Raw genomic sequence first — 21496 nt, 5'->3', positions numbered from 1 at the left:
AACCGTCCAGGCGTTGTGACTTGATGAGCGCGCCTGCGGCCTCGCGGCCCCAGCCAACGACGCAAACCGTTAGCACCCACCGAGAGAGTTTTGCCTGCGCTAGAGCCCAGATCTGCAATCGACACCCAGCGTTTCCCGAAGGCGCTGTGTGCTCCGAGCGATCGACGACGACTATTTATACAAGAACGTTGCAAGGGCAGTGCGAGGCCTTTGAACCCGGTGATTCGGATGTGTTGCGGGTGCATTTCGTTCAGTTTGGTGAATTCTAAGCGACCGATTGGGTTTGCATGGTCAAATCGTGAGGCTAACAAGAAAAGATCAGCAGGCAGTCGCGTGAGATGCGTGGCGAAGCCCATCACAACGGTATCGAAACGGTGATGATTGGCGAGGCTGATGACGCTGCTTGATGAGGTCATTGTCTATTGCTAGATCTGTGGGTGTCGAACTCTGGCTTTTCATTTGTTTCTCCCAACCAGGAACACCATGCTTACTTTACGGCACAACGAAAGGCGCACCAGCTGCTCACCCTCAAGGTGTGCACAATAATTGACCATGAGGTAGTCCAGTTTCCGACAGTCTGTGTACATAGATGCGTTCCAGCCACATCTCAGATCCACGATGATCCAGCTCAAAAATCGATATTCGAGCGCATACCGGACTCGGCCAAACTCGAGCGGCGCCGAAAGACTCCGCTGTACCGGAATGGGGAAGTTGAGCGACGAATTATGATTAGCCGCGATAGCGAGTTCAACAGCGTTGGTGATTCGGGAAGCCCCGCTCGGCAGCCGTCAGCCGTGTCACTCTATACCGTTTCTGCCGACAGCAATGTAAGGGTGTGGCTAGTCATGCAGGTAATTCGGATAGCGTGACTTGTAACAAGTCCCTCAGCTATGATTCGTTGATTCGCCAAGTATGAGGCGTTGAATGATGTCGATACGGTAGAGCTTTGCCAGATGTGAATGTGCCAGCCGTTGTACAGGAGCATGTCAACAAAAACCGCATCCGTGTGCAAGGCTGAAGGGATCGATCGTGGTACCGGAACTCTGTTTCAGCGGATCCATATTGGTTGATACTTTGGGTTTCGTACCGAACCGCTTTGACGCTCTTCGCTTGGGCGGGGCTCGTGCATCCATGTCGAGGCACGGAATGCTGGGCCCCTAATGAGAGAATAAGGTTTGTGAGTTTCGCGCTTTGGTAACAGGGTCGTTAGTGGAGACCCGACTCGTGCAATAGTCCAACAGTTGTGAAGAGATCAGATTGGGTATAGGAGCAACATCGTCGAGTAATAGCTGGTGTGATAGGTACATGCTGCCGACGCCGCATATTGGGCGCCGGCGAAGGAGGTGTGAAACGTAGATGCGAAGGCGTCCCATGCACGGTGTGATACATGGCTTCATGACGCGCAGAAGATATGAGCAGCAACATGACAAATCCCGCTCATCATGGAGCGCCGTGGTGGCATGGCAGCCGTAACGCCAGAGGGAGTGGCTCTCTCGAAAACAATAACGCCAATTCTTTTCCTTTCCACCTCTTTCAGGCGGTGAAATCTTACAGTAACAAATACCAAGGATAGCACCTAAGTCAAAAGCGAGAAGAGGACCGGATGTGGGTATAGCGGAGGCTCTTCTTTTGCTGTCATGGAACACCAACCCCAATGCAAATGCGAACGTGAATCGAATGAGAACTTTCGTGTGCTGAAGCGTAATCGTGAACGAGATGGTGTAGACAATACGACCTATGCTGGAGCGGTCGGGCGGACAGGTGGCGTCGAGTTGGAATTAGGATCGAATGTGACCACCTTCCGATACTTGGAGGCCTCGTGGGGTATCTCGGACTTTCGCTTGGCGGAAACGGGATAGGCTGGAGCATTAGGTGGCGAAGGGTCTTCTATGCTTCTGCTTCGTGACTTGGGCGGGGCTTCCGTGTCAGGCGGGCTGGTTACGGCTGCTGGACACATTTGATGCTGGCGTACCCAATGTGCGTAGGCTTCATCAGCATACTTGGTGTGGTTCTCCAGTCGTTTGATGTAGTCCTGGGTCAGTCTTGTCTGTTCGTGTATATTCTGTGCTGGTGAATTCAGACGGAACTGGTTCTCTCCGGGTAAGGGCCGCTTCCAGCGGACACCGCAGTTCTTGCATCGCTCCACTTGGGGCGTATTTTGCTGCTGAAGCTGGGCTAGATCCTCAGGAGGAGGGGGCGCAGAGCTGATAGCCAAGATGGCCTGTTCCACAGAGGGTGCGATGGTGTGCTCAGGCGATGGCTGTTCTTCCGGAGTCTCCACTGGCACAGGGACTGCCGGAAGGGGGTCTGGCCGGGGTCTCTGATTTGGCGGCATGTTTTCCGAGGTGTAGACGGTGTTGAATCTTACGTTGTAGCGTTGATGTCGCCCGCCACCGTTTGTTTGGTCTAATGTGGGAGATGGGAGTGGTCTCCTGGATCCAGATTCTGGGTTAACGTCTCGAGCCTGCTCTGGCGACCTGGACAATTCCGTGAAAGCGTGAGGGCCTGAGGATAATGATGGGGAGGGTGCACCGTTTGGATGGCGGGCTCCTGTCTCTACGGGCACCTGATTTGAGCGATTATCGCTCGCTGGAGAGCGTGGCGAGGAAGGCGCAGCTGGATGTGAGATGGGGCGGGACGTGTTAGATTGACGACCATTACCCGCAGCAGGGTGGAAATAAGAAAAGGCCAGCACAGAGGAGGGGAGGGTAGGTTCGGTTTCCTTTGAGTTTTCGAAGCGATGGGAGATGGCCGAGTCTTGGCGGACGCTGGCCGACGGATGTGGTGGTGGATGCGAAGATGCAGAGGAAGAGACAGGCGGACTGTAGGCAGCAATTGGGCCCTGGGGCAGAGAGAGAGAAAATGGTTGATGTTCGGGGCCCAGTGGTGGAATTCTGGTGTTGGTGGGGCTGGCCAGCAGGTCAGCACGCTTGCGGCAGGCTCTGTCACGGCTAGAACTTACCTGACGTGCGGGCTCGCGTGATTGACTGCGGTGAAGGAGCTGGAATGTGAGTTTGGATGCGCAAAGTCTAGGGCAGCGAGCGTGGCCGGCGGCGTCTGCTGCGAGACAGGACGATCTTGGGGCGTCGGCGGCGGCGGCACGTTGTCACGCGGGCGGTGCAGGACTGAGTCGGACGACGAGGTCAGCTCAGCAAAGCTGGGGAGAGTGCGCTGGGGAAAGTGGTTGGGGTCGGGCTGCGGGTGCCTGCGTGGATGCCAGTCGCTTCCCATCATGGCATTCGGGCGCTGTATTTGAATCTGGCGGTCTGGCGACGCGGTGAGGAAGTTGTGCGTGAGGAAGAAGGGCAGGGTCGCACAAGGAGTAGGGTCTCACGGGTAGGGTGGAAAGGGTCTAGCGATGCAGCAGCTCGAGTGCAGTGCTGGGCCCGCACTGGAAGAAGCGGCTGGCGGCCCTAGTTGAGGGGACAGGGCATGTCACTGGTTTGCGCGCGCTGCGGGGGAGGGCGCTGCTGCTGCACTGTGAAAGAGCGCGCTGGGGCCCACTTGAGATGGCATGCAGCGGGGACCTGATGCCGTCGACGAACCCATGCCCCCATGTCGCCCGCCCACCGCCACCCTGCCACCCATGTCCACCCATGGGCCTCGCACGGCGGGACGCCAGACGCGGAAGCGTGCGAAGCGCTAAGGGGCTCGGGGCTGACGGCTGGAGATCCGCTTGTGGCATGCCAATCTTGCCAGACTCGAGCTGCCGCCCGCCCCCGAGCGCACGACATGACGAGGCGCGACGAGAACACGCCTCGCGAGTGACCACAGTGACCACAGTGACCCTCAGTGACCATCAGCCTGTGCTTCCATCTAGACGGTGTACTGTCCCCTGACTGGCTGTGGGAAACACCCCCGTGTCCTCAGGCTTCCGTGTTCTGTTCTGTTCCCTACGTCCTCCCGGCTGTGCGCCCACTGCGGCTAGCTGCTTACCTAGCCCGGCCCCACGTGACCGTCCCATGCCCGTCCCATATTCGTCCTCCAATCTGCCTCTCCGCCAGGGTGTCCCTTTGCTTCTTTGGACGACTGCGGCTGCAGCCGAATGAACGCAACTGTGGGCTTCCCGTCTCGGCCACCGACGCGCCGCGACAACGACGCGCTGCAACGGGCAATGCGATGTTGCAAACACGCGTAGACTGCTCTGGAAACGACGCTGGGAACGCTGACGTCGCTTACTCCGTAGTACCTCTGACCTGATGACTGTGCCGCCCTCAGCCGCCCACCCCTCCAAACCACTCCGCTAAGTCCCTCACCACACGAGTGGCAGCACCTCAACACGCCCGCCATGATGCCGCCATGTCAGAACCTCCTCCTCGGCCTCCCAAAACCGTTAGTCGCTAGCTCTCATCTCGCCATTTGCTGTTTCGGCTAGCACTCAACGGTGCTTGTGGCGCCAGGCGGCAGGCTACAGCTGCACCCTCCTGACGCATCCAACGGCCATGTTAGTGCCCTGCAACATCTCTCGCCCCATTGCCTTCACCGATGCGACATGGGCGACTCTCAATTACCGGACCGAATAGGAATCCTCCCGCGCGCGCTTTTCCAAACAAGTCCCTATCTTGGTATCTCGACCCCCCTCTGATTGGCTCGTGACCCGCCCCTGCCTCCTGCCTGACCGATGACTACGCTCGAGGGACCTCGTCTACGAGAACGTCAAAACGCGGACATTTTCAACCAGACACTAAACGGTGTGCAAGAGCTGGAATAAAGTTAAGCTACTGTCCATCACCTTGTACGCCGAAATGACCTGATCAGTGATCAGACCTGCCTGTCGTCGTGACCTTCGGGTAGCTGCATGGCGATCCTACAGAGCTATCGGCCTGCCACGCCGCAAAGGAAGATCCTTCTGCTCCCAGTATCAAAATAACTCTTCATGTGGGGGACGTATTCACCCACTACTATACTATCGTGTCTGGGCGATTCAAACAACATGCGTCCCCTAAACCTGCAAGCGATAATGCAATTCTTTCACGGCTCTAGCCAGATTGACTGTGCAGCGCATTCGATAATGCGCACAGGAAGTCGCCGTCTGCTTTCCCGAGCATCGAGAGCCCTACGGGATGCCGCAAAATCACCAGCGGGCCGAGTTCCTGACTCTGTAATCTTCCTGATCAGCTTTCTCGCAAGTTTCACGAGTGTTTCCTGTCGTGGTACAAGGTCATTATCCTGAGTGTTACACCACAAGCCAAGGCACTCATCATCAGCCCAAGCTTAGGCCCGAGGCGATTACCTTGCCACTATCCGATTGCTCTATCTGCAGATCGATGAATCGATGCCTTCCTTGCATCCATCCTCTGCTTGCATAGCAGCACGTCTGTTCACGGTCAGATCCACCTGGCGGACTTAATCATCCGGCCTACCATGGTTATCACGGACGCCCGTATAGAACACGTATGTTGCTCGCATGGGCACGTCGTAGCTAGCGAGTCCATCAATGCGGTTGAGCCATGCGAGTGCTAAGCCCTAGGTTTACATTCGCACATCCCTGTCACCGGGAGTCGTTCCCCGCCTCGCCTGCATCACCAAAACGACGCTAATAATCTCTCAAAGACCGACCACGGACTTTGAAGAGACATTGCGCCAATCAAGCTCAGACACCGCAGGATGAATGTTTGGCTCACACCGGCAGTACAGACCCACCCTCTAGCAAACTTCCTCACGTCTGTGTGGCGAGCTTGGCCGTCAATCATTCGCTTAGGCATGTATGCGTGCCTGCACGACATCGCAGCATCGAACCTTGAGATGCACGACGCCCCCGTCCAGGTTAGCTTGAAGCAATCCGTGCGAGAGAAAGCTGGAAGCCTAGACCTTTTACTTGTAGGTGAGCAACAGTCCCTGCTGTGCAAACCCTTCTGGTGCGACTGACTCACGCATCGCATGCTCAGCAACGTGATAAGGCTGAGATGGCGCAATCGTCAGCTTCGCAATCATGTCCAGGTCACGCCAGTTCGTGCCTGGCGATGCCTCGCATGCGTTATCTGGCAGACAGAGCAGCTAGCCTCGTTCTCACGACTATCCATACCTCATTTGCCAGTCAGCATATTTACAGTGGATTGCCAACGCGTGCATATACGCGAGCAGCACCATGCTTGTCCACAAGCAATGCGATTGGCCTGTAGTACTTTCCAAATTCCAGCATCCTGGGCCCCAGCCAAGTAACTGCCGACTAGTCGCTGCAGCCTTGGACCGCAAACAGCTGAAAGACTGTCACTCTATCCACCATCGGCCCTTCTTTTGGGGGACGCCCCTTTCGCTGTTCCTTTTCAAGTGACGACCCTTATGCCTCGGCTCGTTGCCGGGTGAGAAAGACGTTGGAGACATGATCACACTGTGCCGCTTACGCGAGTATGCTGACCTCCAAGGATGATCCACGCCCTGCACCTCCCGCGCAAGAAAATCTCGACACTCACACCGATATCTCACAGAGTGCAACGCCATCAGAACAAACGCCTCGCCGCGAAGGCCTCTTCGACCCTTTCTCAACGGCGACTGCTTCACCAGGAGCATTGACCAAGCGTTTCATGGCAATTATCCTGAACTGTGGGGCACCATCCGGGCCGCATCCGTACCTTAAACCAACATCTAAACTTCATGCGAGAGGCAATGTTGCGCATCGTTCCTAGCACTGCGCAGAGCCGTGGCAAATATGAAGGGGAAATGATTCGCGCCTGGGTGTGCTGACTCGAACTTTGCCGCAGAAAGCCGACGTTCCAGATGATGGATGCACACCCAGCAGCGTGGTAGTACGATCCATGAATTATTGTACGGACGATCGTACGGACGATAAACGTCCAAATGAGGCAGTTGTCGTAAAAATGAACTCGCTCATGGAGAAAACTAACACCGTTCAGTATATAGATTTTGCTTTTCCGCTGACTGGAGCCGGCGTGCACAGCCGCTCGTCCCGAAAGAGTCAAGGTACGGGTAGCTACAGTGCTTCTTCATGCACGACATTCTGATCGGTAGGAAGAAAAGCAAGCGCGCCTTTGTGTGCAGCCATCCGACAGCCTCTTCCTCAGCGAACAATGGCGCAATTGAACCCTTTTCTTTGAGAAACCGAGGAGGCTGATAACGCCAGAGGATTCCAGAAGAAGCAATAAACTTTGTGTAGGCTATTGGCACTACAGCGCCAGAAGGCAAATCTAACCGACCCCTAGAACGCAAATGCCGTATGTCGAGATGGCCCTGCGACTACCACACAATCGTTTCTCTCCATGCTCAATACTGCGCAGGATGAGCGCTTACAGTCAGGTTTTACCGGGAAGACCTTGTCTACACGACACACAATCTACCCACCTGACCTCCCTTTGATGCGGCCACCTCATTCAAGGGAAAAACGGAATACCGTAGAGCCTGCGTTGACGTTGGGTCACCTACTTTGCACGTCTCCATTCTGATCCAGGCTGTAGCAGGCCCGTCCAGCTTTCTTCTTGTATTCGGCAACGCGGCGCATCTCCTCTTCCAAGCACTGAATCCGCGCTCGCATCCAATCCATTTCGCCGTGATTCGCCTCGACCTCGTGCTCGTGCCGCCGTTTCAGAAATAGACAGTCTTGGTTTCGGCTCTCTGCAACCGACAGCAGATGGTGGAACTCTTGTTGCATGGCCCTAGTGTCGCATTTCATGGCGGCTGCCAGGAAGCGCCCGTGGATGTCGTCCTGTGACATGCTGGTGGCTGGTGCGGCGATGACGCTTGTGGAGGAGGGCTGTGAGGGAGTGGTCTGTTGGGGCGGAGTGGTGGCGTGCCTGTGGAGAGCGACTTGGTAACTGCGCATCAGTGGGTCGTGAGGATCGTAGGATAAGAAGTGATTGGCCATTGGGTTGTATTTGATAGGCGTTTCTCGGTTCTGTTTGGCTGGGGGTAGTTGTTGTTGAGGCTGTGTGGTTTAGCAGCGATGTCGCGATGGGGGCTAGTAGGTGTGAGATTGGATGTAGGCTGGAGGGAGTGAAAATCCGCCATTAGATGCGCAGCGACAGCACTGTGTACCCTTGGCGATCACGATTCACTCGCTTTGCTCTTTGCAGCTCATACCTTCATCAGTGATAGTTCGCCTGCTTTCACAGCTGCTGCCTTATCAGTATTGTCAGCGATGATCCCTATATGTGCTATCTGAACTCGCCACCACCATTTGTTTCTACCCGGAATCCCTTTCTATCCGGAATCCCTTTATATCCGGAATCCCTTCTTTCAGGGTCTCCAGTACCTCCCGAAGAGAAGACGCAGCAAGCTGATGTGCTGACCGCGAGTACAGTGGCGACTTCGTATCTTTGAGGGCCCCCGTCTACCATCACCCAAGCTCACTGCCACCAGCGCAATCACCACAGCGACAGGAATCGCAAGATGGGCCTCTACACCCATCGCATTCACCCCTACCGTAACGCGATCCTTCTTTCCTACAGTCTACTCCTCTTTCCTACGCATCGCGCACGAACATGGACATACAGCTTGTATCGCACACATCAACAAGTCTGTCGAGACTCGAGAGCATGTTAGTAACCACGACAATCTACCTGGCAGCATGCAGACAACACAAAGAAGAACTGTCAGACATAAACGTCATGATGAACAAGAGGTAATAATTCAAGGTTAATTAGTCGACTACTCTAGGTATCTACAGCAAAAGGTCTCTCGCCACTCTACTCTACACCACCTTACCACGTAGAAACACCCCCTCAGGTCATCTTCGCAACGAGGCTCATGAAACCAAACTTATCAGCCTACGACGAAGATTGCAGCCCCTCCGTCTCGTACTCGCGCGCATCCTGGAACAAGTCGATGATGCAGCTAGCACTCCAACTCTGCGTGGGGCACGAGTCGCCGCAGAAGGCGCCGTCCTTCTGGGTGAGCTCCGTGAGACCAGCCCACGGCGACTCTTGGATAGCCTTCATGCAGCCGGCGAGGCGGCGCGTGACTTGTTGGTAGCTCTCGACACGTTCGTCGGGCGTCTTGCGGCGCTTGAGATCGAACTTGAGCAGAGCTCGCAGGAAGAAGCCTGTGGGCCAGAGCCACTCGGGTCCTTGGTGGTAGTTGCGGCCCTTGGATGTGGCGAAATCAGTCGAGTCTTCGCTGTTGATGTAGTAGCCACGGTAGTTGAGGTCAGAGGGGTCGAGTGTCTTCATGCCCTGTGGACCGAGCAATACCCTGTCGGCCATCTGGAGGGCATACAAGGCGTGCTCAGGATCGCAGAGGTCCGGTGCAACCGTCATCATAATAGGGAAGTTTGGCCTCAGCTGGTAGTCCTCGTACTCCTTGCCTGAGCGGTACAAGTCCTTGTAGATACCACGACGGTTGACGATGCTCGAGTTGACGTCGTACTTGCTGTCTTCTTCTGCCGAACGAGGAACGTAGAAGCAGCGTTCGAAGTTGGCCTTGATCAGGTTGGCCCACTCCTTGTAGGTAACGGTCTTCTTGCCGTCGTCCAGGGTAACGCCCTGGTACTTGAACTGGCCTGCGTCGTACATGTCGGCGCACCAGCGTACTGTGCTGTACAACATGCCGATGATCTCAACCGGAGCGCCGTCTCGTGGTGTACCGGGAACACCCTTGCTGCCGGCCTTTTCACTCTCACCCATCTTGTCCATCCATGTGCCGCAATTCCATTGATTACCACCGAAGATCATACCAGTCTCCCAGTCTGTCCAGATCTTGATGTTGAAGCCTTCGGACTTCATTTGGCTGTCAATGTTCGGGCCCGCGTCATACTCCCGGAACTCTATGCCGGAGGCGTGTCGCTGGAGAGCCTCCTGTATGACATCTTCGATAGTGGAGGACTGAGAGTACGCTTTTGCATCGGTGTGAGCGAACCATGTGTCATCGTACGGCAAGAAGCGACGCTTGACCTCCTCTTGAAGAAGCTCCATGCCCTTGGGCACAATCTTGCAGTAATCTTGGCAGTTTTGGAGGAAGAACCAGACTGAGTCGCGGGAGTTGTAACGTGGGTTCTTGCCACCACCGAGGAGATTGGGGACCATGCCATGCTTCAAGACACTGGCAAACGCAAAGATGTGCTCCTTAGCGTCGGCATATCTACCAGTTCCCATGTAAAGACCACGGGCGGAGATGGTAATATCACGTCCCCAGCATCGCGCCCAGTCGTAGGCAAAGTGAGGGAGACCAGCGGCCATGCTGGGTACGCTCTTCTCGGGCCACAACGAGGCGCTGTTCATGTAACCGGTGACTTGGCAGCTGACAAGAGCAAGACTCTTGAGGAACTGGTTACCCTCGCGGACGTTCTCACCCATGAGCTCAATGGCTCGCTCGACTGCAGCGTTGTATGCAGTCTGGATAACGAGGGCAAAGTATCGCGGAAGCATGTAGCTGGGGACCTTGCGAATGGCATCAAACTTCGCTTCCAACCACTCGGCGGGGCCCTTAATGTTGACGTACTCTGGCTTCTTGGAGATATTTTGAAGGCGACCAAGGCAGTAGTCGAGCGCCCATTGACCCTCACGCAGATGGTTGCAGAGTGGGTGGCCAAGGTTGTTCTCGTTCACAATGTCGCGGAGGACACTCCACCAACCTTGCAGACCAGCGTAGACCAAGTTGCCATGACCTGGGACGTTGTATGTTCCGTCCTTGTGGTCCGTAGCGTCCCTCTCTTCCTCTTCACATCTGTATAGGATGTAGTTGAGGTCGATGAGGTTGACACCACTGAAAGCCGAACGCGCTCCGCTAGTGACGAACTTGTCGAGGCCTTCAGCATGCTCTGCGCTGGGTACCCAGGTCTCGAAGAGAGCGATACTGCCCGGTGGGAACTTATCAGGGATGCTGATGGTGGTATCATCGCCAGTAGCCTCGATGTTGACGCCTTGAAGTTCGTTTGTCTTGCTGGGCAAGCCGCGCAGTGTCGTCTCGTCACCGATGATACGCGCTCTTGTCTCGGGACTGTTGTCGACTTCGAGATTCCAGGCGCCGACGAGCTTTGCTTGAGTGCCTGGTAGCTTGGTCTTGCCAAAGCCTCCATTGCCGTTGCCGTAGCCAGGGAATGCGGTGTGGGCAATTAGGAAGTAACCTTTCCTGGTGTGAGGGTTGACCCGATGGACGGTAATATATTCGTTGTCGTGGTGAATATAAGTCTCATTGTACTCCTCCTTGCCCATTTTGACGTGGATCTCGTTGATAATCTTGCGGATGCCACCAATACCACCTTCTCCAGCTTGTGCTTTGATTTCGCCTCCAGTGGAATTGGCAGAGGAATACAGTCTCTTCTCGTGCACCAACTCGATCAGTTCAGGGTAGCACTCGTCGTAACCGAAGACGCTACCAGTCGCGCAGTCGCACATGGCGACGAGCGCGGCACTGGGGAGCGTGTCGCGTGCATCCCGCTTCTGAGCTGGCGTCTCGTTGTCGTGCGTGCAGTCCATGAACAACGCGTGGACAGGACTGCGCTTGATCTTCTTGATGATAGGCTTTGTCTGGTCAGCTCCATCAGTCGCCTGCGCAGCATTGAGCACTTCGTCGGTCTCGAAGCTGCCGATGGGAACACCGCCGTGACGGTGAACAAGTCTGCTGAGCTCTTGAGTACTCCATGACTGCATAGCTTCTCGAATCAAGGCGCAGATTCCGAGCTTCATGCAAAACTTGTAGTCCATCTCTTCAGACCCAGTGAAGAGCTCGGCGCAGACCATAACGTTTGAGTTGACGCTACGTGCTTGGTCAAGCATGTATTCGGCGAGATGCAAAGGGGTGGAATGGCAGTTGTCGATGCGGAAGCCTTGGAAATATTTGGCCATGAGGCGGGTGTACTTGGCCATGTGATCCCAAAGGAAAGGGTTGTCCTCTGGGCCATCTCCGTATCGGAGCTTGACGCAGTCGCCCCAAACAATGACCTCTCTTCGCAGGTATGCTCTTGACTTGGGCCCAGCGTTGTCTCGCATCGCATCTGCGGCCCATACCCATCCATTGTTTACCAGCGCAAGAGCTTCGGGGTTGTGCTTCTTCGTGGTCTCGTTGAGTGGTAGGCGCGTGAAGTAAGTCTCGATGAGTGGGTTCGCGTCGTTGACTTCGCCAAGCTTGGGACCATGGGCGTCCATTCGGACGTACTTCGTCCGGTTGAAGAGTTGCTCCATGATTTCTGCTTGGTCTTGATCGTACTCGCGGTAAAATGGAAGGTTGACCTCGTTGAGCATAGCCGTCATAGTACCTTGAGCAGCCCGATCGTCGGGAGTATTGCTAGTACGGGTGTCGTAGCGACCGAACAAGGCGCACAGTAGGCTAGCAGCGATGTTCGGGTCCATTGTCCGACGGTAGCGCTCGCCCATGCGGTCACCGCCGCGCAGAGCATGCTCGACCAACCAATCTGCCTTCTGCTTCAGTGGCCAGTTCCTGACAGCATCGAGCCCGCGAAGACCAGCTTCACTAAAGCTGCCATCAACAAACTTGGCTTGGCCAGAGGTCCAAGCCTCCATGATGGCCTTGGTATCCCTTTCGACGTCAATGACGTAGAATTGCCAGAGCTTGACCTTGCTAAGGACGTGGTCCTTGACACCTTGCATGACCTTGAGAAGGTCATCTTCACTGTTGAAGGTGGTGGGTAGACCATGCTTGGAGAGGTCCTTGCTGAACTGCAACAACGCTGTATCGAGTTCGAGAGCAGGTCGCAGATGTGGAGCGGTGTCGACGTTGTAGCCGGATTCTGGATGCTCTTCGAGCCATGGGCTGTTGTTGGCCGTGTGGTTCCAGACGACATCGGTCATGGCAAGCAGATTGAACTCGTTCTGCATTTTTCGGATCATGTTCGCAATGTCCTTCTCGCCTTCTTTGAAGATGGCCTTGTCGAACTCCAGTTGATTGTAAATACTGTAGGGCGAGTTTGAAGAGCCGCGCATCATCAGTGGTGTAAAGTGCACCATGTTGAAGCCACGCTGGCTCATGCCCTGCAGGTGGTTGTCCCAGTCTGTCGGGTAGTTGCCCATGAATTTGGACAGGCAAGAGATGATGCAGACGGCCTCGACCGGCAAGTGCTCGCCCTGCAGCTTGAGATTTGGACATATGTCGATGTAGTAGGTGTCCGTCCGCGTGGGTTCAGGCGACGCAACGTCTGTGAAGGACCACTGCGGCAGCGGTGTGTAGGTCGTGTAGAAGGAAAAGGCATTGGCCTCGTGGACGGGGATCTCAATCTCACACATGCCAGTAAAGTTGGGCTGCAGTCTGCGGTGTGTGTCAGTGACATGTGACCAGGCAAGGCATGGCAGGCTGCTTACTTGTACTCGCGGTACTGGCTGCGCTTGAACTTCTCGCCCTCAGCGGGGATGTTCACCCAGAGACTGCCCTCGCGACATATCGAGCTGGTACCCTGGATCTGGAAGCAAATCGAGTATGCTGGGTTGGTGGGGGGAGGCAGGTAGATGTAAGTGCCAGCGACGTCTGGGACGCCGTAGTCGGTCAATGGCAGCAGGTAGACGACCTTGCGGTCCGAAGACTTGGGGTGTGTTGGCAGTGCTACAGACATGATGGTGTCGAGAGACTGCAGGGTTGCGGAAGAGTTATGCGGTAGTAAACAATAATAGTAGGTGGATAGCGGTACTCTAGGATATCTATCTTTGACGTAGCAATGGCGGCGATGCAGTCAGAGAGAGTGGTAGTAATGCAGTGGAGGAGCAGCGCGGTCGACGGAGGTAATAAACAGGCCAAAAGCCGTTTGCGCAGTCGCTTCTGAGGGTCAATTGCCCTCTGTGTGGAGAGAAGGAAGCAGCGCCTGGAGACGTGTGAGATCGGCGGTGGGCGGTCGCGAAGCATACGAGCCGCAAGCGCAACCCGCGGGAAACGTCATTGCCCCAAGCTCCAACCCCAGCTGGCGCCCCATGTGGCCCCGTCCTCGACGAGTTCTACTCCAATAGCGCGGGGGCTAGGCATGCGTCCCAACTCGATCCAGTTGGTACGAGGGAAATTGTTGAACACGTTGAAACTGCCATGGAAACGCTTTCTGCCATGCGACGATATCCACATATGATACAAATGAACCCGCTCAAAATGCTACTTCTTCCTGTCCCGCTCTCCCAACGCCCGTATGCAACATAATGCAGAATGCAGGGTTAAATAAGCAGCTAATCAATGCGCGGCCAAAACTCCAGCGCTGGCTACTAAACAATTATCGGGCAATACTGCTGCCACGAGCTCAGAGTGGTCAAACGACGGGTATCGCGACCTCGTGGCAGCCCACACGGGACGAAGCGAACATGCGAAAACCAAGCAGTCAAATCCAACCTTCTTCTATCGTCACCTCATCCAGAGGCGCTCAACACATAGTTCGCTGTCTTCTCAGCTTCCGCGTCAAAATTTGATGTTGAAGGGGGAGCCCGGGGGATCGCGCAGGTCCAATCGAAATTGCGTCGATTCAGACGGCCCGCGACTATGTTGTGCTTGAGTCGGCGTGGCATTCTCGTCTAGGTCGATCGAGGACGCTTCGGTGCTGACCGACGGGGGCGCACGCGGTGTGCTTCTCGCATGCTGAACCCCCTCTCGACTGTCTGAAGACGACGTGACTCGCTCAGGCGACGTCTCGCGCTCGCTATAGCCGCCGCCCCGCATACGTAAAACGGGGTTGCTTGAGGGTTCCGACAGGACCAGTGAAGGATTCGGTGGTGTAGCGCGTCCATTCCTCTCAGATGAAAGCCCTCGTGAAGATGATTTGACATGGTCAGTAGACTGACTCCGCATCGTCGCCGGCTTCTTCGGAGGCGGCACCTGGGGCGAGTTCGTGCCTTTGCTTCTCCCAGCACTTTGAGGTGGGCCGTTTCTGGATGGAGTCTGTTGTTGCTGCTGTAGGTGGTGCTGTTGCTGTGTTTGTTGCTGCTGTTGCTGTTCTTGTTGTTGTTGCTGTTGCTGGGACTCAACTTCTTGTACATGGTTCAGGAAGTTGATTTCGTCTGTCAAAAAGTCCTTCTCCGTCCAACAGCCCTGCCAGCAGTTTCGCCAGTCCAAAATGAGGAATTGAAAGCAAAAGGCGTCGATCTTGATTGCTGGCTGGAAACAGATGCACAGGTTGTTGTAGTTCATTTTGTTGAATTCGGAACATGAGTGCAACAGGCTGATGTGGCAGGTAATCGCGAACAATAGGTAGTAGTTGAATGGTGGGAGCTTCGAGAGCTCATCCTTAAGCATTTGCGGCGTCGTCTTAGCGCCCTGGCATTCTTGCTGGATTGCCGTCTGGACCGCTTTTGGAAAGATTTCATCTGGCAGCTGTCGGAGCCAGTTCTTGAAGAGTGAACCGATGACGTTGGGGTCGTTCAGGTTGGGATCGCTGATCAAATCGATGTCTCGGTCTGTGGCTTGGTGAGCAATTATCATGGCAATGATTGAGATAGTCCTACCTTCATCGAATTTGCGTTCGTAATATCGGACCTGCTGGGCTGACCCAGGAACGCGGTACAAGCCTTCCTCTTCACAGCCCCGCATGTTCAGATAGCTAAAGTGGTTGTTAGCCTCACAAGTGGAGAACGAATCGAAGCGTGACCTACTCTATGCACCGCCAAGGCAGAGCTGGCATCCAGAACTCAGTCTTGTCGCGTGACTGTTCTAGACGGGTCGATATCCGTGTCAGCCTCGTCTGTTCGATCAGGGGCTTGTGAATGATTTTGCACACGTAAGGTTCATTCGATATCGGCGTCTGGCTCTCGTGGTTGCTTGAGCTTCGTCCAAGTTTGCCGAATACACCCTTGCGGGCAGAGTCCATCTTCTCCCCCATGTTGCGAGCTCCTGAACCGAGTTTCGAGATGAAGCCGTGTCCCTTGGTTTCGTTGTACGAACTTGATGCTAGCGATATCTGCTCCGACTTGTCCCTTCGTGGCCCGTTGTCGACGTCCCGTGGTATCTGCTTGGAGCCGTCCTGACGATCTGCCGAGTGTGTTCGTGGCTTGCCTATGCCTCGCCATGATTGACCTTTGTCCATGGGCGCCGGCTTCAATGGCGGGCCATCGCCATTCGTCGTCCACGAACCCGCAATGTCCGGTGACAGTTGCCCTGGTGGGGCTTTGTTTAGTTTGGCACGGGTACCTGAGCTCTCGCCGTCTTTGATGGATTTCGACCTGTTCAGAATGCCCTTCTTCGGTTTGATAGTGTTGCGCTTTGAGGAGTCGGCGTGGGGATCGGAGGAGTCGTTGGAGTTGCCTGAGCCTGTCCGTAATACCTCGGAGCGGTTGTCTGTGGCAGTTAGCGACACGCTGTTTGTCTGGGCTACTGTAGCCATACCATCCGAGTTGGGGGTGCGCACGGGGCGGCCGAGGTCTGGTGTCGAAGCCCCGCTGCGCCCGTTGGAGTATAGACTGGGCGAGTGTTGTTGTTCAGGAAGCTGCCGTATCGAGTTCCCCTGGCTGTTAAGGCGTGACGACGATTTGTTGGCGCTGAAGTTGGAGAAGATGCTCTTGGAGTCCTTGCGAGGCTTCGGTGAGGCTGGTGACTGTGGCATGCTATGAAACGAGGCATTGGGAGCGGCATAGTCGAGGTCCTCAGGCATATCTGGCGACCTCGGACTTTTGGGACTCATAGGGCCGTTGGCGTCGTCCTTGTTCTTTGGCTTGCCCCGCATAGCCAGCGACAGTGTCGAGGACTTGGGCATCTTTCGTATTGTTTTCCGTGGAGGGTCGCAGGGCTACTGACTCCTTAGCACGGCTCCCTTAAAAAGCAATGGCTGCTGCCAAGCGTGCAGGTCGAGGGCCGCAATACCTCGATGGGTGTTGGTGGGACGAGGGCGCCGATGTGCAGGCAGTCGAGCGAGGGTGTGAATAGACGGTGCGGCGCGTGTAGAGGAAGGAGCGGTGGCAGGCTCAGTGGTTGCGGCACATGGGCGGTTGCGCGGTCAACGAGTCTGTATTGCATGACTGTCAGCAGCGGACTCATAGCTGGCGCAGAGGGGTGAAAGCCAGCGGGAGGTATTAGACGGCGCGCGGGGTGGTACGAACCGTGAGAGCCTGGTCGGCGCTGGCTGCGGGCGTGCCTCGAAGCGTCGGCAGCAGGTGTCGAGTCTATATCACCGCCGGCAGGACGTTGCTCCCATGCAGCAAGCCGGGAGGACAGGCGATGCCGAGCGCGTGCTACGGCAGTCGTTGGCGGGCACAGAGGTCGTCGAGTATGGCGGTCGCGGGCAGGTGAGGCGGTCATGCAACGTCTGGGATGTGGTCAGCAAGCGCTGCGGAACGTGAAAGGGGCCGGCGGCGCTATGGCGAGTGTTGACGGTGGTACAACATGGCGAGGGCACGAGTGGCAGCGGCGAGCGAGGTGTCGCAGCGCCGTGGTTGGGCATTACTCACCCACTTTCACACACAAGACTCGAGGGGTCTACGGGGCGCCGCGACGAGGGAGAGGCGCTGGGGTGAAGGGAGCGAGTGGAGCGTGGAGCGCAGGCTGGGCGGCCGTTGCTTGGAGTGCGGTGAGCGGCGCCTTGGTCAGCAAAAGGACACACTTCACGTGTCTCTGTGGTGAGTGCGATGGAGGGGCCCAAGGCACAGACAGGCTCTGCTGCAATCAAGAGCAAAGGGCACCAAAGGCTGCGAGAGGATGGCGGCAACGACTTCAGCACGGTGCACGGCCCCAGGTACAGTACGAGGGCGCGACGCTGCCACCACCCCCCAATTCGGTCCACCAGCGCTATCGCAAACGGCTGTCCACGGCGGGCGTAGTGCGATCTACCTAAGTAACATGCATGTGTGCTCACCGCCAGGCGACGGACTATCGACGGCAGACTATCGACGCTGCACAAGAGCACCCTCTGCATCGTCATTGTTGCGAGTGCGAGGCTGTCGCGGCTGCCAGACCGAAATGCTTCATGTGCCAAGTCTCGTTTCAGAAATTATGAGACCCTGTCGGCGCCATCCATGCTGCCTCGACTAGACCCTCCCGCGCCGCCAGCTCCCACCAACTCCTCCCACATCTGACACCCGTCTAACATGTCTCTCGTTTCCGGGCCCGGGCGCGCTGCTGGGATGGCCAGCCTGCCCAGCGAGATGCACCTCTTCGTCGACAGGCACGTCGCCTACATCCAGAGCCTCGACACTGTGCGTAGCCCGTCCCCAGTCCATGTGGCCGCGCAAGCTCCCGGCCATCCAATCCCGCGCTGACCCGCTGCAGCGCAAAGATGAGCTCGAGTACTGGCTCACCGAACATCTGCGCCTCAACGGCCTCTACTGGGGACTGACGGCCCTGCATCTCCTGGGCCGCCCAGACGCCCTTCCACGCGCTCCCATCCTCGACTTTGTCATCTCGTGTCTGCATGATAATGGCGGCCTCGGTGCTGCACCGGGCCATGATGCCCACATGCTCTATACCGTTAGTGGCGTGCAGATACTCGCGACGCTTGACGCTTTCGGTGAGCTTGAAGAACGCATCCCCGGCGCCCGCCTGAAAATCGCAAAATGTAAGTCATCTGCAGCTTCGCCGTGATAGTCTACTTATTGTGGTAGTCATCGCCGATTTGCAAGATCGCGAGACGGGCACCTTTGCAGGCGATGAGTGGGGCGAGCAGGATACCCGCTTTCTCTACGGCGCCCTAAATGCCCTGTCTCTCATGGGCCTGCTTGAACTCGTAGATGTCGACAAGGCCGCTCAATACGTGAACTCGTGCGCCAACTTTGACGGCGGATACGGTACCAGCCCCGGTGCCGAGTCGCACTCTGGTCAGGTGTTCACGTGTGTTGGCGCACTGACCATCGCGGGGAGACTCGACCTTGTCAACCAAGAAAAGTTGGGCGCCTGGCTAAGCGAACGACAGCTCAAGAACGGAGGCCTCAACGGCCGGCCAGAGAAGAAGGAAGACGTCTGCTACAGCTGGTGGGTCATGAGCAGCATGGCCATGCTAGACAAGCTGCACTGGATAGACGGTCAGAAATTGACGAGCTTCATCCTGCAGTGCCAGGTGGGTAGTGTCTTCTTTTCAGCATCATCGCCATCTAACCATGAATGATAGGACCCAGATCTGGGTGGTCTCGCAGACCGACCTGGCGACATGGTCGACGTCTTCCACACCGTCTTTGGAATCGCTGGTCTCAGTCTGCTGAAGTATCCCGGTCTGGAAGAGGTAGACCCCGTGTAGTATGTGACCACTGCTCTCGCATCTCAACGCGTATACTGACCAACGCGCAGCTGCATGCCTCGCTCAGTCACCCGTAGATGCTTAGGTAAGTAAGCGAGAATGCCATCAACAAATGCTAGTTGTGTCGTCTCGCGCCTGTAGATTTCATGACCATTCACTTGCATTCGTATCTGTGTATTATTCGTTCAAGCCTGTCTTCCCGCTATCTAATACCTCGCGTCTCTCTCATAGGCGTCGAGACACAAAGCGGGAGGAAAGTGAGGGTGGCTTCCTCTTTTGTCAGTGCCGAGCCCCCACGTGCTCTGCCTGCTAGAACACCACCAACAGACTTCCTCCTGCTGCAATTCTCTCACTGCGACACGGTAACTTCCTCTCTTCTCCTTAAAAGTGCTGGCGCCTCTCCTGCTTTCCAATTATTCGCTCAGGAAATGGGCTAGGAGCTACCGCGGTGACCGGCAGCCATCTCTGTACTAGGTCTCTTATGAGCACCTCTCCCACCGTCACTTCGCCTTCTCCACCTTCAGTCCGCTCCTTTCGCAACGCTCTTTGCTTTCAATACTGCGCTGCTCTTGTGCTTGTTTCGCTTACGCTCCTTACAAACACCGCATCCACACTGCAGCTTTCACCTTGATATAGTGCAGCCTCGCCAGGCTCTCGGCATGGCCAACATTCCGCTTCACTGCAACATTTGCCCCAAGAAGCCAAACTTCAGCGATGTCTCGCATCTACTCACCCACATCGCCAGCAAAGGCCATTTATCCAACTACTACAAGGTCAAGGTCCGCTCCACCAACGAGGATGCATCCCGCCGGCTCATTGAGACGTACGACCAGTGGTATGCCGAATGGGCTGTCGAAGAGCTCATGTCGGACCGGATGAATCAGAAGGACAAACGCCGTACCCGCGCGAGACCTGCTGGTACGGCCACCTCCTGCATCCGATTGTACTTGAGACTGATACTGACTACACCTGAAGCAGCCCGGCCGGCGCCTCCGCTCAAGATCGAGGCCCCCGCGCCACGTCCTGTACGTCGCGCCGCCGCAAGCGCTCTCCTCGATCCACGCCTGTCGGAGCAGCAGCACACGATGATCAAGCTAGAGCAGTCGCCTTCTCCGACGCCGCAACCTCTCGGCCCGGTCCTCCGCAATCGCAATACCCTCGCACCTCATATGCAGTACTGGCCTACAGAGTCTCGCGCCAGCTCTCGCAGCTATACCAACCCAGACTATGATACTTCCAGTGAATACTCCGATCCGAACGAGCAGCGTCGGAGGTCATACCGGTACAACGCTGCGGCTTCGTGTGCCATTGAAGATGAACCTGCTGAGGTTGCAGATCCGATGGCTGTCAGCGAGTCGACCAAACTCAAAGGTGTCTACTGGCCTGGCATGGACATCTTCGACTCTGCTACCCCAGAGATGCGGCGCAAGAGGAACCAAAAGAAGGACAGCTCTGTCGTCGAACAGCTGGAGCTCAACTCCCAAGTAGTCGAAGCAACTGAGCTCATCTTCACACCGTTGGGATCTTTCAAACGCCAGCGCAGGATCTCGTGCTCGGAGTCTGACGAAGAGGACGAGGTCGAGATCAAGACTGAGAGCCCCCAGCCCGTACGTCGGCGACCTGCACTCGCCAGTCTTGATGCAAACACCACTCGCCGCTCTACTAGACAGTCCAAGCGGCCCGTATTTCCTGTCCTCAGCCGCAACCAATACGATGATGATCGGGGCCGTCCTGGCTACGACCATAGCCGCAACAACCGTGCTCCGAAGCGGAAGCAGTTTGACGTTTACCAAGACGATGATGACGTTCCATTCTCGCAGCCCAATGGCATGAACTATCTCACATCTGGCTTCACTCACCAAGCATCTCCATCTCCTGCACCTGCATTCAACTCTTACAAACCCTTCAACGACCCGTTCCAGTATGATAACAAGGAGAACGTTCTACCTTCGTTCCATCAAACGGCTTATGGTAACTTTCATGGCCATCAGAACAACGCCTACCAGTATCCCACCTACTCCTACGGCATTGGGCCTGATCAACAGGCCTTCCAGTACACCAGCCATCTCTACAACACCGCAAGCGCCTACCAGCAACAGGACCAAGATGACGATGACCAACGTACCATCACAGCTCCACCTTCACCGTCTACAAGCTAAGCGCTTGGAAATTGTGCTCTCATTCCGTTCCCAACGCGACACCTACGCTCGGCTTCACCGTACTGTAGCAGATACCCGACTGTTCACGCTCGTTCCATCTACCGACTTATGCATGCGACTTACTTTCCCGCGTTTCTTTCTGATTCATATCTTTTACACGGTGATATATGATATTCGCTGCAACGAGTAGCGACATGCGACATGATTTAATACGATATCTTCAAAGAGGCGCGCTATGGGGATCGCTGGACAGATACTCAGGCATGTTCTTCTTATTTCTATGCCTTACCCTACTGTGTATTTTGCTCGC

At 55.9% G+C, this 21496-nt stretch overlaps 6 protein-coding genes across 6 annotated transcripts; 2 read left to right on the top strand and 4 right to left on the bottom strand.

Annotated features, from left to right (window-relative positions):
* Window positions 1–1735: 1735 nt before the first annotated feature.
* J4E86_010529 (uncharacterized protein) lies at window positions 1736–2335 on the bottom strand (the record flags this gene model as incomplete). Its single annotated transcript, XM_051451027.1, has 1 exon — window positions 1736–2335. One exon carries the CDS (start codon window positions 2333–2335, stop codon window positions 1736–1738), a length of 600 nt encoding a protein of 199 aa, XP_051297924.1.
* Window positions 2336–7156: 4821 nt separating this feature from the next.
* Window positions 7157–7669, bottom strand: J4E86_010528 (uncharacterized protein; the record flags this gene model as incomplete). Its single annotated transcript, XM_051451026.1, has 2 exons — window positions 7157–7194; window positions 7381–7669. 2 exons carry the CDS (start codon window positions 7667–7669, stop codon window positions 7157–7159), a joined length of 327 nt encoding a protein of 108 aa, XP_051297923.1.
* A 1051-nt stretch (window positions 7670–8720) lies between these two features.
* On the bottom strand, window positions 8721–13453 carry J4E86_010527 (uncharacterized protein; the record flags this gene model as incomplete). The annotated part of the gene is made up of 2 exons (XM_051451025.1): window positions 8721–13152; window positions 13206–13453. 2 exons carry the CDS (start codon window positions 13451–13453, stop codon window positions 8721–8723), a joined length of 4680 nt encoding a protein of 1559 aa, XP_051297922.1.
* Window positions 13454–14274: 821 nt separating this feature from the next.
* J4E86_010526 (uncharacterized protein) lies at window positions 14275–16558 on the bottom strand (the record flags this gene model as incomplete). Its single annotated transcript, XM_051451024.1, has 3 exons — window positions 14275–15266; window positions 15315–15409; window positions 15462–16558. 3 exons carry the CDS (start codon window positions 16556–16558, stop codon window positions 14275–14277), a joined length of 2184 nt encoding a protein of 727 aa, XP_051297921.1.
* A 1327-nt stretch (window positions 16559–17885) lies between these two features.
* On the top strand, window positions 17886–19168 carry J4E86_010525 (uncharacterized protein; the record flags this gene model as incomplete). The annotated part of the gene is made up of 5 exons (XM_051451023.1): window positions 17886–17993; window positions 18067–18352; window positions 18399–18850; window positions 18902–19026; window positions 19147–19168. 5 exons carry the CDS (start codon window positions 17886–17888, stop codon window positions 19166–19168), a joined length of 993 nt encoding a protein of 330 aa, XP_051297920.1.
* A 518-nt stretch (window positions 19169–19686) lies between these two features.
* On the top strand, window positions 19687–21186 carry J4E86_010524 (uncharacterized protein; the record flags this gene model as incomplete). The annotated part of the gene is made up of 2 exons (XM_051451022.1): window positions 19687–19945; window positions 20006–21186. The coding sequence occupies 2 exons, from the start codon at window positions 19687–19689 to the stop codon at window positions 21184–21186; spliced, it is 1440 nt and encodes a 479-aa protein (XP_051297919.1).
* Window positions 21187–21496: the final 310 nt, after the last annotated feature.

This window comes from Alternaria arbusti (genome assembly GCF_024043155.1).
Source record: "Alternaria arbusti strain BMP 1465 chromosome Unknown scaffold_22, whole genome shotgun sequence".
NCBI lineage: Eukaryota > Fungi > Ascomycota > Dothideomycetes > Pleosporales > Pleosporaceae > Alternaria > Alternaria arbusti.
Note: the sequence above shows the minus strand (reverse complement) of the source record. Positions and strands in the feature narration are given on the sequence as shown.